The sequence below is a fragment of the Malaclemys terrapin genome, chromosome 1, assembly GCF_027887155.1.
Source record: "Malaclemys terrapin pileata isolate rMalTer1 chromosome 1, rMalTer1.hap1, whole genome shotgun sequence".
In the NCBI taxonomy this organism is placed as follows: Eukaryota; Metazoa; Chordata; order Testudines; family Emydidae; genus Malaclemys; species Malaclemys terrapin.
In genome coordinates this window covers 145,020,694-145,032,611 of record NC_071505.1, presented here as the reverse complement: position 1 = coordinate 145,032,611, position 11,918 = coordinate 145,020,694, and the positions used below count along the sequence as shown (strand labels likewise).

The following is an 11,918-nucleotide window of genomic DNA, read 5'->3' as shown; positions in this document are numbered from 1 at the left end:
GAGCAGCTAAAAGATACATTCAGCCCTGGTTCACTCAACTAACTCCAGGGATGGAGACGGCTCTTAGTGTGTACTAGACAAATCATTTTTGAGCAGTGACCATGAAGGCCCTGTCTAGACTGGGAAGATGAGGTGTGCTTAGCAAAGGTGTTTGCTAACACCAGTTAATTCTTCTAGTCTAGACAGGCCCTAACAAGACAGCTTTGTTCCTCTTCAGTGAAGCTGACTGTAAGCTATACAGGGCATTCTACCCTAGAAACAGGACAATAGGAGAGAAGATGGGAGAACATAGGGTATTTTAAAAAAAAAAAAAGTTTTATTTCAGAGGGGGAGACACAACACAACAGAAAACTAGATATTATAACATGTACCAGAAAACTGGGACATTTTTGCCCAGATTTAACTGAGCTCCTAAAATAGCAGCTACAAATAAATAAAATCTAAAATGAGGAAACCATTGCTGGAGACAGTGCCAGAGAGAACAAAGGGCACTTTGTCTTCCTCAGTTCAGTAAGTGAGGCGTTTCCCAGGACATTGGCTCTGACATCTTATGAGCCAGGTATCTGTCTTGGAGCCTAATTGATCATTTTTGACTTCTTAATAAGACAATGAGATATATATTTCCCCTCGTCCCTCTATTTTGCTGTACTTCAAACAATGTTCCTTAGCACCAAATTCCCTCAGCGCCCTAATTCCTCCCACCTCCCAGCCCTCTGAACCCCAAATGATCAACTCCCCCAGCTGCCTCTCTCTCCTTGTTCCCCCCGATACGCAAATGATTGATTCCTATCAACATCAAACTCATTTCCAACACTCAGCACCCCCCATCCATCCTAGAACAATCTACTTGCACAAAGAATGTGCCCCCTCCCTTTGTAGTTCCTTCTCGATGTCATCACACCGTATAATAATAATTTATGCATCAGTTTCTGTGAGCAGGACAGGGGCTCTCATGGCTGTGCTTTCTACTCCATGTGGAGTTTATGGTGTTGGGCAAGGTGACTCTTGTATCGAAAGCTTTTCCCACACTCAGCACATTTATAGGGTTTCTCTCCTGTGTGGATTCTCCGGTGCCTGACGAGGTGTGAGCTCTGGATGAAGCTTTTCCCACATTCAACACATACGTAGGGTTTCTCACCCGTGTGGGTTCTCTGGTGCTGGGTAAGTGTTGAGAAATCACTGAAGCTCTTCCCACACTGAGCACATTCAAAGGGCTTCTCTCCGGTGTGGATTCTTTGGTGGTTAATAAGGTGAGAGTTCCGGCTGAAGCTTTTCCCACATTCGTTACAATGGAAGGGTCTCTCTCCTGTGTGGGTTCTCTTGTGAGTGAAAAGGTGAGAGCTCACACTAAAGTTTTCCCCACATTCACTACATATGTAGGGTTTCTCGCCTGTGTGGGTTCTCTGGTGTTTAATTAGGTCTGAGCGCCAGCTGAAACTTTTGTTACATTCAGTACATTTATGAGGTTTCTCTCCTGTCTGTGTTATCTCATGCTGTGTAAGGTTCGAGCTCTGACTGAAGCCCTCCCCACATTCAGTATATACATAGGGTCTCTCCCTTATAGGAATTCTCTGGTGGATGATGATACCTTGGAGAGCCTCCAAATCTCTTTCTGGATGAACGGAGTTACCCAGTATCTTACCAGGAAGGTCTCCCTGCTGTGTTTCTGACATGTACTGGCCCGCATAGGCCTCCTCCTCATCAGGGCTCTGGAAGACATTCTCTTCAAACCCCTCTGATATCGTCCCATACTGTTCCACATTCTCAGGACCATCTTCCTGGGGGTTCTTCTCCTCATTCTCATTCAGACTCTCACTGTCTCCTTTAATAAATAGAAGCCAGACATGAGTGATTGGTAGAAAAGAAATCTAAGAAAGGGAAATTGCACAGAGTATGAGTCAACTAAATAAAATGTAAGACTGGATGTGAGAAGGAAAATCCCAACCCCCACTCCACAAAAAAAAGAAAAGAAAAACAGCCATTCCCCAATGAGGAGAGGGCAATTTTGCTTCAAAAACTCAAATGAACATTAGAGAAAAGTTGAGGGGGGGGGGCGGGGGGAGAGAAACAGAACTCTGGCCAGAAGTCAGTCAGGACTGGTGGAAAACCATAAGTGAGGCTTACCAGAAATAACTGCTGGCTGTAATCCCAATGCGGAGAAGATGAGACAGTATGGCAAGGGTTTTAAATGAAACAAAAAGTTGGATTTCCAGCCATTTCTGAATTTGCTTAACTTATTCCTCACCTGTGGAGGCCCCAAAGAGGATCTCCCTTTTCTCGGAGTCCTGGAGAACTGGAGCACACAGCTCTTCCTCTCGTTCCATCCAGAGATGATGGCAGGCTTAAGGACCCTGCTCATGGCCATTAAAAGAGTCAGTATCACACCTCGTTACATCGCCATCGAGTATTTCCTATTAACAACCCCCAAAGGGGCACAACAAAAACACAAACAAAAACTCATGAGACTAACTTAAAAATCATTACGTGTCCCCCATCAAGCATTCCCAAGTATGACTGAACCCTCAGGGGCACTAACGAAGTAGGGTATGTCATATTTAATTTTCAGTTTGTCTTCTGATTTTATATTTCAGTACAGAAAGACCACCCTGATATGTACATGAAACACATACACGGAAATATCCTCCTCTTCCTCCTGACAGACAGGAGGGACACTCTCCCCAGCATCCTCCTATGCTCACCTTAAGAATCCCCTGGGGATCTCTCCCTAATTACCTGCCATATACACCTTGATCTGGGTGCTGGCACCTTTTCCCCTGTCCCGCTCCTCCTAAGGCCCCTGTCCCTCACACAGTTTCGCAGCAGAGGTCAGCACAGAGCACCTCTCGTGCCGGTGGAGGGAAGTAAAGGTCACTCTCCTCTATTTCTATACATCCCCATTGCTTTCACTTTTCCATCCCACCCTCCCTGTCATTACATTAAACTGCAAGGGAGCTGCTGCTTCTGCCCGGCCGGCCGGCTGGCAACTCCCTCACTGCGTACAAAGCAAGGAACACGGTAGAAGCTCTTCAGGGAGCCAGGGTGTCTCACAGAGGAACCTGCGCTCCAAAGCCACCTGCTTGGTTGCCAACAGAGGCCTCTAGAGGCCATAGTCAGAAATACTGAGCTGAAAGGCAGCTGCTAGCAAGTTTGCAAGTGGCTGCTAAGACGAAGTGAAGTTATAAGAGTCATAGAAATTTCACATGAACTGGCCACCCTGAGTGTTTGCTGCAATGCACTGCCCCTCAATATTAAAGCTACCCAACCCTTCTACTGGGAGGAGATCTGCATTAGTAGAGAATATAGCACCGCTAGATTATGAGCTCTCTGAGGCAGAGACTGCCTCTTATTAGTATACAGCACCTAGAACAACAGGACCGCAACTTTGTTTTTTTTTAATCAAAAGATTCTACATTAGAGGCTTCAATCACAATCCCATTTATTACTCACAATACATTTGCACAAGTTGGCAAGACCTGAACAGTTACATACACATTAGGGGTCAGGAGAACCAAGGGCGGCTCTATGTTTTTTGCTGCCCCAAGCACGGCAGGCAGGTGGCTTTCGGCAGCGCACCTGCGGGCGGTTCACTGGTCACACGGATTCGGCGGCATGCCTGTGGGAGGTCCGCCGGTACCGCGCCATCGGCGTCCCCACCGCTGAAGCTGCGGGACCGGCGGACCTCCCACAGGCAAGCCACCGAAAGCCGTCTGCCTGCCGCCCTCACAGTGACCGGCAGGCTGCCCCCTACGGCTTCCCGCCCCAGGCACGCGCTTGCTGCGCTGGTGCCTGGAGCCGCCCCTGAGGAGAACAGGGTGGGGGAATTCAAAATTCCAAAGACAGACCAAAACACATTACATTACACATTAAATCTTATTTATGAGGCAGTCTGACTCATGATTTTTGAACTTCTGTAGTTTGCAATACTGCAATATTTTGTTACCCACTCACTTAGCTTTGACAGTAGAGGGCAAGTTTAAAATTGCTTGAGGCCCAAAGTGCTGCCAAAATAGCATCCAGGCTCATGTGAAAGGATCAGTCTCTCTTCCTCTTTCCTCAGCCATCTCAACTGACTATTGACACCCTTTGCCCCCAAGAAAGGTCCCTCTCAGCAGTGAAGCTAGGAAAGGGAAAGAGAGGAGCAGGAGAGCAAGTTATGTCTTTGGGGCTACATTTGCAGTTGAAAGCTGCAAGGTCATTTTTTTGAATATCAGTTAAAAATTCCAGGGCAGGTGGGGAAGAAGATAAAAATTGTTGTCTTCCCCAAATTAATGCCCCCATTAAGTATTACTATTTGCAGTTGGATTGCAGCTAGTTTACCACCTAGGGTCAGGTCAATCCAGATGTGGCTTTACAGTGTACCTAACCAGAATTTAGCATAATTACAACCTTAGCAATTCAGGAGCCTGTCTACAAAATCCACCCAGGCAAGAAGAGTTCCAGTACTTGCTACATATGACCTGGACTCCCCATCTAATCTATATACTGACAACTGAGAAGGGAAGCTACTGGTATCAATGAAAGTCTACGGCCAGTAGGATTAAGCCCAATAAGAAAGATTTTTTTCCCCGTTATATTAAGAACAAAGAGCCAGATTCAAAAAGGTATGCAAGTGCCTAAACTGCCTCTTTAGGCACCTAAGTCCAACATTTGGTGCCACTGACATTCTCAAAATCGCCACTCAGATGCCTCCTAATTCTGTAGGTGTCTAAGTTTCTACCACTAAGCATACACAAAGCAAACTAAGTAAGCCCTGATGCTGCCCCATAGCTAACAAGATACTTGGTGCCCTCACTCACACCTAAGCCTCAATGGGATTCTCAAAATAAGCATTCCCTACATCTCACCAGCAGGGGCCCAATCTTCAGAATATGCCTGTAGGATCAGCCTTACACAAAAGACAGCTGAGAATGAGCAGGTCAGGAATTTTTCAGTCTCAAAGGTGCAGATAAAAACAGTTAACTATTCATTGGAGCAGGGATCTGATCCCAACTCTCCTGCATCCCAGGTGAGTACCCTAATCACTGGGCAGTGGAGTTGCTTTCTCCCTGTCCCCATTAATATTTATTTCTACAAAGTGGAACAGCTCCAATAAGATAGATTGAGAGAGATCCACCTCAGAATACCTGATAGCCTGGTGGTTAGGGAACTCACCTAAGACATAAGAGGCCTAGGTTTAAGTCCCATAATAGGTGGGAGTGTCAGCGTGTGTGTCTTGCTCTCTGGGTATTAGAGAAAGGAATGACCTGGTTTAGGAGCCTAACTGTGGGGGAGGATTCGTGGCTGAGAATCCTAAGCAAAGGGAGGTGCCTCTCTCCAGCCCATCAGCCATGTGACTAAGGCCCAAATCAACAGGATTTTACACCTTTGAGGATCTAGGCATTTCACTCCTGTTCAGTTTGCTGGCATCTGAGAATCCTCTTCTTAGGTGCCTAACTCTCCCCATGCATCATATAGGGGGCTTGCTGCCTAACTCGGGGCCGAGAATTCCATGAGGCAGCAGAGCACCTGAGTTATGCATTGCAACACCTAAGTACCTCTCTGAACCTAGTCCCAAAATCCTAGAATGGTATAGGGTTGCTAGATGGATGTGGTCAAACTGTCAAGGAGGCAAAAAAGATTGGAGTGTTCAATAAATATTTTTTCTGTTCCGTATTTGGAAAGAACCTGGATGACACACTTGCAGCTTACACTGATAATGAAACACTTTCTATTCCAACAGTAACCAATAAGGTTACATTCAACACCATCTCCTAACATTAAATATTTAAAAATCTGAAAGACCAGATAATTTGCACCCAAGAGTTTTAAAAACGTTGCCCAAGGAGCTCCTTGACTTTTACTACATTTTGGAATACTGAATATTTACATTGCCAAACAAACAAAATACTGATTTTTTGCAGGGATTCCAAGTTTAGTGGACAAAGATAACTGTGTTGACGTAACATACTTAGATCTCTGGCAGGCATTTGACTTATTACTGCACAATAGTCTGATTAAAAAGTCAGCATTTTACACAATCAATGTAACATTAAACAGATTAAAACTGGCTGATAGATCTCAAAAAGCAATTGCTAACTCTCTCACACTTGAAGCCTTTAAATCAAGACTGTATCCCTTTCTAAAAGACATGCTGTAGCTCAGCCAGAAGTTACAGGCTTGATGCAGGAATCATTAGATGAAATTGTATGATCCATGTAATGCAGGGAACCAGATGAGACAATGGTCCTTTGGGCCCTGAAAATCTATTAATCTATCTATTAAATATTTATAACAGGTCCATCACCAAGGTATCTGGGTATTAATAATAATTTCAGTCAGTGGAGAGGTTAATTATAGCAAATCCATATAACTAAATAAAACATAGGACTCCATTTTTAATACCAACCACTGTATATAAATATTCGAGAGCCAGTCTAAGGAAGGGGAAATAAACGGGAACCAAAAATAGAGAAGACAAAAATATACTGTCTCCCTCCTGGCCCCGCAGCATAATTGCCATGTAATCTACCAGTCTGGGCCGGCCAGGCAGTACAACGGGCACTAAACCGAGGCAAGCAGAAGGTCCCCGTGGTTTGGTCTGGCCAATGGGGAGAACAAGCTGCAAGCCATTTAAACAGGACCGAAGAATCTGCTATATATCTTGGGGGGGAGGGGGGATTTTAAAGGTGAAAATAGAAGGAGAGATTCAGGCCACCAAACCCTAGCACAAGGAAGGAGAATGTGGTTCTCCTCTCATCAATATGTTCAAAAGGGTGACTGACAGAGACATGGGGAAGAGAAAGAGCTTGGGCCTTTAAATAGAGGGACTAGACTCTCCTCTGCCTTGTCTCTAATCAGTGCAAAGCAAGGGAGGGGGGGGCCTAAAATGGTACCATTCTGATTTGGTAGCATTTTACAGCGACTTTTGCACAAGTGTACATAACTACACAAGGTTTGAGGCAGTAGAGAATCAGACCTAGGTTGTTATACTTTTCTGGGTCTCAGAGAAGGGTGGTAGGAACTGTTTTCTACAGAGACAGAGCATGAATCAGACCTGGTTTGGTGTCCCATGGTACCAGTGGGCTCTGCTCGCTCCCCTCTGCAGGTTGCAGTTACCAAATTATCAGTGATGGAGGAAGAAAGGATCTGTGGAGAGCTAGGGTTGAAAGTTGAGAGTTGCACTGTGCTTGCACTTACTCTATATCACACCTTCCAACAAAGCACTTAACATGCATTACAGGAGACCAGTAAGGGAAAGAAGATTAGCTCTTTTTGCTTCTTTAAGATGGATAAAGACAGCCTCGAAAGTTTAAAAAAAAAAAACAAAATGCACACACCATGAATAAGGGGGTTCTTTTTTGTTTTTTAACATTAGGAATTCAGGTTTACTCTGAAAGACTTTATTGATGACTGGAAAACTGGTAGGCATCACAAGAGACTGAAATCTGAACATGGGGAAGGGTTTATTTTTTTAGAGTCAAAATGCTTAAAAAACTTTGTTTTTGTTAGCACCAATTTATTTCCAGTAACTAATATGGTCTCTGCAGCCACCCACCACCAGTAAGCACCCACTGTGTAGCCTGGAATGCCCACCAATCTTGCCAGGTCCAAGAAAAAGTCCTGAGAAAGATGACCATGGGAGGCTGGGCTGCTCACTGGCTCTATGTACAAGCCAGAGAGCATTACTAGTCAGGGCAAGTGACCCTGGGATCTCCCTTTCACTGCTACTTGAGCCCATGAGTTTTCTATCCCAAATGCAGACAGTTCATCTCATACTCAGAATTTGCAAATCCATCTCCTAAGATATTACCTCAATCTCAGCACAGCAATGCTCAAAAGGTGTCTAGACCATCACCGTGAGGGCTGTCTCCCCTATCACATTTATTAGACATGGGGTCCATACAAAGCAGCATGCAACACTCTGTCCCAATCCAGGGCCAAGATGCATTGCCCACCAAGAGACGGAGCTTCGATAGGCATCCGGTTGACATGGGAGAGCTCTGTTTTCCATGCCTTTCTCAGTCACTCTCCTGCTGTATGACCCTGTCACCAGGTCGTCCCTAGGGCGATGTGGGGCCCAGGACATAGGCAGCGAGTTTCTATCTGCCGGGGGTGCTCCCCCTGGCTCTGCCAAGGCCCTGCCCCCACTCCACCCCTTCCCCCAAGGCCCCACCCCTGCCCTGCCCAGTTCTGTCCCCTCCCCCGAGCACACTGTGCCCTCACTCCTCTCCCCCTCCCCCCCTCCAGATGCAGCAAAAGAGCTGATTAGTGATAGGCACTGGGAGTGAGGGGGAGGTGCTGATATGCGGGGCCCGCCCGTGGGCAGGAGGCGCTGGGGGATGGGGGAGGTTGACAGGGGAGAGGGGGAAGTTGGTAGGGAAGCTCCTCCTCGCCCCCGCCCGCCCACCTGCCTCACCTCTCTGCCTGTCTCCTCACGAAGCATGGAGCCCCACAAAGTGCAGGGTCTTGGGCAGCCGCCCCCATTTGCCATAACCTTGGGATGGCTCTGCCTGTCACTTTTGCTCCTTTGCCTATGTCAGGGGTGGCCAACCTGTGGCTCTGGAGCCACATGCAGCTCTTCAGAAGTTAAAATGCAGCTCCTTGTATAGGCACCGACTCCAGGGCTGGAACTACAGGCACCAACTTTCCAATGTGTTGGGGGGTGCTCACTGCTCAACCCCTGGCTCTGCCCCCACTCCACCCCTTTCCGCCCCCTCCCCTGAGCCTGCCATGTCCTCACTCCTCCCCATTCGCCCCCAGAGCCTCCTGCACACAACAAAACAGCTGATCGAGAAGTGCCGGGAGCGAGGGGGAGGCGCTGATCGTTGGGGCTGCTGGTGGACGGGAGATGTGGGGGTGGGGGGAGGCAGGAGCTGATGGGTGGCTCTTTGGCAATGTATAATGGTAAATTCTGGCTCCTTCTCAGGCTGGCCACCGCTGGCCTATGTCTTTTTAGATCAGAAGGCCTGGGTTAGTGACTGTCTCTGAGGGACACTTGATGGGGAGGGCTCTAAGCTACTACAGAGAATTCTTTCCCAGGTATCTGCCTGGCAGGTCTTGCCCACATGCTCAGGGTCTAACTGATCACCATATTTGAGGTGAGGAAGGAATGTTCCTGCGGGTCAGATAGGGAGAGACCTTGGGGGGGTTTCGCCTTTCTCTGCATCATGGGGCCAGATTACTTGCAGGTTTAAGTTAGTGTAAATGCTGAATTCTCTGGAACTTGAAGTTTTTTAATCGTGATTTGAGGACTTCAGTAACGCAGCCCGAGGTTGGGGGGCTATTACAGGGTTGCGGGTGAGGACATTCTGTGGCCTCAGTGTGCAGGAGGTCAGACTCCAGACCCGGCGATGACAGTCCCTGACACCCTTCTGCCCTTAAAGTCTGTAAGTCTTATTATCTGTGTGAACAAGGGCACATGCACTGCGGCCCCGGGCCTAACGGGAGGAAGGGGAAGCTATAGGACGGACTACAATAGAAATACGGGGTTTGCTTGCCCAGGCCGCCCAGCCACCCGCCCCCGCTGTGCCACACCTCCCCTAACTCCTGCCCGGCGGCGGCTCCCTATCCCCGGACCACGCCCCCTCGGCCGGCTGCGCTGCTGCGCCCTGTCCGCGGCTCTCCCAGCCCTGCACCCGGCCGGGCCGATTCCTGCCTCCCCCGCGCCCGCGCCGCTCACCCCCCGGGCCGGGCGGCTCCATCGCGGCGCGGCTGGGCGCAGACGCCACGGACACGTCACGCTCCCGCCGCCCTAGCTCGGGGGCCGCGGCTGCTGCTTGCCGGGGGCGGGGGTGTCCCCGCGCCTCTGCCCCGCGGCCCCTTGCGGGCGGGGGCGAGCCCGGTCGCCCCCCCGCCGCGCGTGCGGCCGCCCCGCCCCTACCTGCCGGGCTCGCGCGCCGCGCCGTGCCGTCTCCCCGCGCGCGGCCGGACAAAGGGCCGCGGCCCGCGCCGCCCCGATAACTGCCCCGCGCTCGGCCAGCCAGTGCCCCCCCCCCCCCCCCCCGCGCCCCGGCAGCGCTCCTCAGCCACGTCGGCTGCGGCTGTCAGTCCGCGCGCACCGCAGGGCTGGGAGGCTTCCCGGCCGGGCCGTGCTGGGCCGGTCTGTGCTGTGCGGGGCTGCCCCGCGCCTGCTTCCGAGCCCCCCAGCCCGCTCCTTCCCCCGCCAGCGCCGGCCCCTCACAAACCTGCCCCGGGAGCGCCCCGAAAGGGGAGGCCTGGCAGGGCCGCTGGCGGCTCGCAGAGTCTCCCCTCAGTTGTGTGCTTTGCAACAAACAGGGGCTGCCAACGTTGTGGGGTTTCCTTAAGTCCGGGGTTAGAAACACGAGAGGCCCCAGTGCTCCAGCTGCCTCTCGGCGGAGCTGAGGTTAGAAGTCCATAAAAACATCTGGCGCGTATAAGGTTAAGTACGTGGGGGAGCGTTGGAAGAATCAGGGCCTTGGAAAGAAAATCGCAGCTAGTCAAAAAACCCAAACCCCAAATGTTAGAAAAGAGCAACCCGGCAGTGGTCACAAACGTTTAAAAAGACAGCGTTAAGAAAATCAGCAAGGGTTAAGGGCAGCCAAGACAATTAGGTGAGGGATAAAATAATAATACAGTTGGCAAAGACTATGAACAACAACCAACAAATAGAACTAGTTCGATCGCTGTGAAATTTGCCTCTCTGCAAATGTCCACTGTGAGAGTTATGCATTTCACCCAGGATGGAAAATCAAATAAAGGGGAAAGTAGCCACGGGCTCAAATACCTTAATGTTTTAAAACCATTGTGCCTTCCCCCTCCCTTTTCTTTGTAAATCTTTTGGTGGGGCCTTGATCCTGCAAACATTGATATAAGTAACTAATTTTACATAGGTATGGAGCTGTGTTGAACTTAATAGGCTGGTTCTCCTTACCACTTAGGTTGCACTGAGGGCTGGCAGGACAAACAGGCAGGGGTGGGGAGTCTGAGCAGCCCAGGCATGCAGCACAGCTTATCTCCACTGTGGTCTATGAGGGTCCAGCACAGAAGGTCAGTTTGGATGTGTGGTCATAGATCCATGCATATACAGATCCAGTGGCCTCAGTACCCTGAGCAATCAGTATATAAATAATTCAAGAGTCATTGGAGCAGGGGGACTGGACCCAGAGTCTCCCAGGTGGGTGCTCTAACAGCCAGTCTATAGTCATTCCTATTGTCTCAGTCTTGCACTCTCTCTCTCTGGCCCAATGAGTAGTTCAGTATATATAAATCTCTGAAAAGTCAGGCCCTAGACATCTTAAAAGTGGGCACCCAAAATTAGTGGACACTTGACCATTTAAGCCCTAATTTCTCTGTGCCTCCATTAATCATCTGTAAAATGGAGCTAGTAATGCCATATTATCTCACAAGGGTCTTGTAAAGATAAATTCATAATATTTGTGAGGTACTGAGATACTGCAGTGATGAGTATCATAGAAAAGCCGATAAAGAAATTGATAATTCTGTATTCAGTGCAGGGTTTAAATGATATGCAATAAGATGATATGGGGCAACACTGAATTGTTAAGATAAGATACTTCTGATTAGCTTCCCATTCAGTGAGCATAATCCATCCTGTTCACTGAATGAGGCAGGGGTCCTGGGGAAAAATAGTATGTGCCATCCCTAAGTGAAGGAGGAGATAATCATACCTGAACCATCAGATTGTACATCTAGGCAGAAAAAAAAGTGAGGCAGGACAAAAGTCCTCCTCGTAGCAGTACTGGCCAAGCCCAAAGGGTTGGAAGACCAAGATGTTTGGAAGCCAGCACAGCCAGAAGAGATGCAGCAGGGCAAGAACTGAACTGCAGTGCCAGTCACCTAACACTTTCTCCACAAATGGATTAAGAGCCAGCTGCAAGGCGTTAGAATGTCCATAGTGGGTCAGACCACTGGTCCCGCTAGCCGCATATCCTGTCTCCTGACAGTGGCCAATGCCAGAT

General features: G+C 49.0%; 1 protein-coding gene across 3 annotated transcripts; it reads right to left on the bottom strand.

Moving 5' to 3' along the window:
* Positions 1 to 299: 299 nt before the first annotated feature.
* On the bottom strand, positions 300 to 10,361 carry ZNF697 (zinc finger protein 697). 3 transcript variants are annotated; one of them, XM_054042478.1, is made up of 3 exons: positions 10,164 to 10,361; positions 2,246 to 2,411; positions 300 to 1,822 (listed from the first exon to the last, which is right to left on the bottom strand). In XM_054042478.1, the coding sequence occupies exons 2-3, from the start codon at positions 2,322 to 2,324 to the stop codon at positions 966 to 968; spliced, it is 936 nt and encodes a 311-aa protein (XP_053898453.1). In that variant the 5' UTR covers positions 2,325 to 2,411; positions 10,164 to 10,361; the 3' UTR covers positions 300 to 965. The 3 variants fall into 3 exon arrangements, with proteins under 3 accessions (XP_053898453.1, XP_053898448.1, XP_053898463.1); XM_054042473.1 differs by lacking the exon at positions 10,164 to 10,361 and adding an exon at positions 9,659 to 9,810; XM_054042488.1 differs by lacking the exon at positions 10,164 to 10,361 and adding an exon at positions 7,790 to 8,009.
* Between the last annotated feature and the right edge of the window lie 1,557 nt (positions 10,362 to 11,918).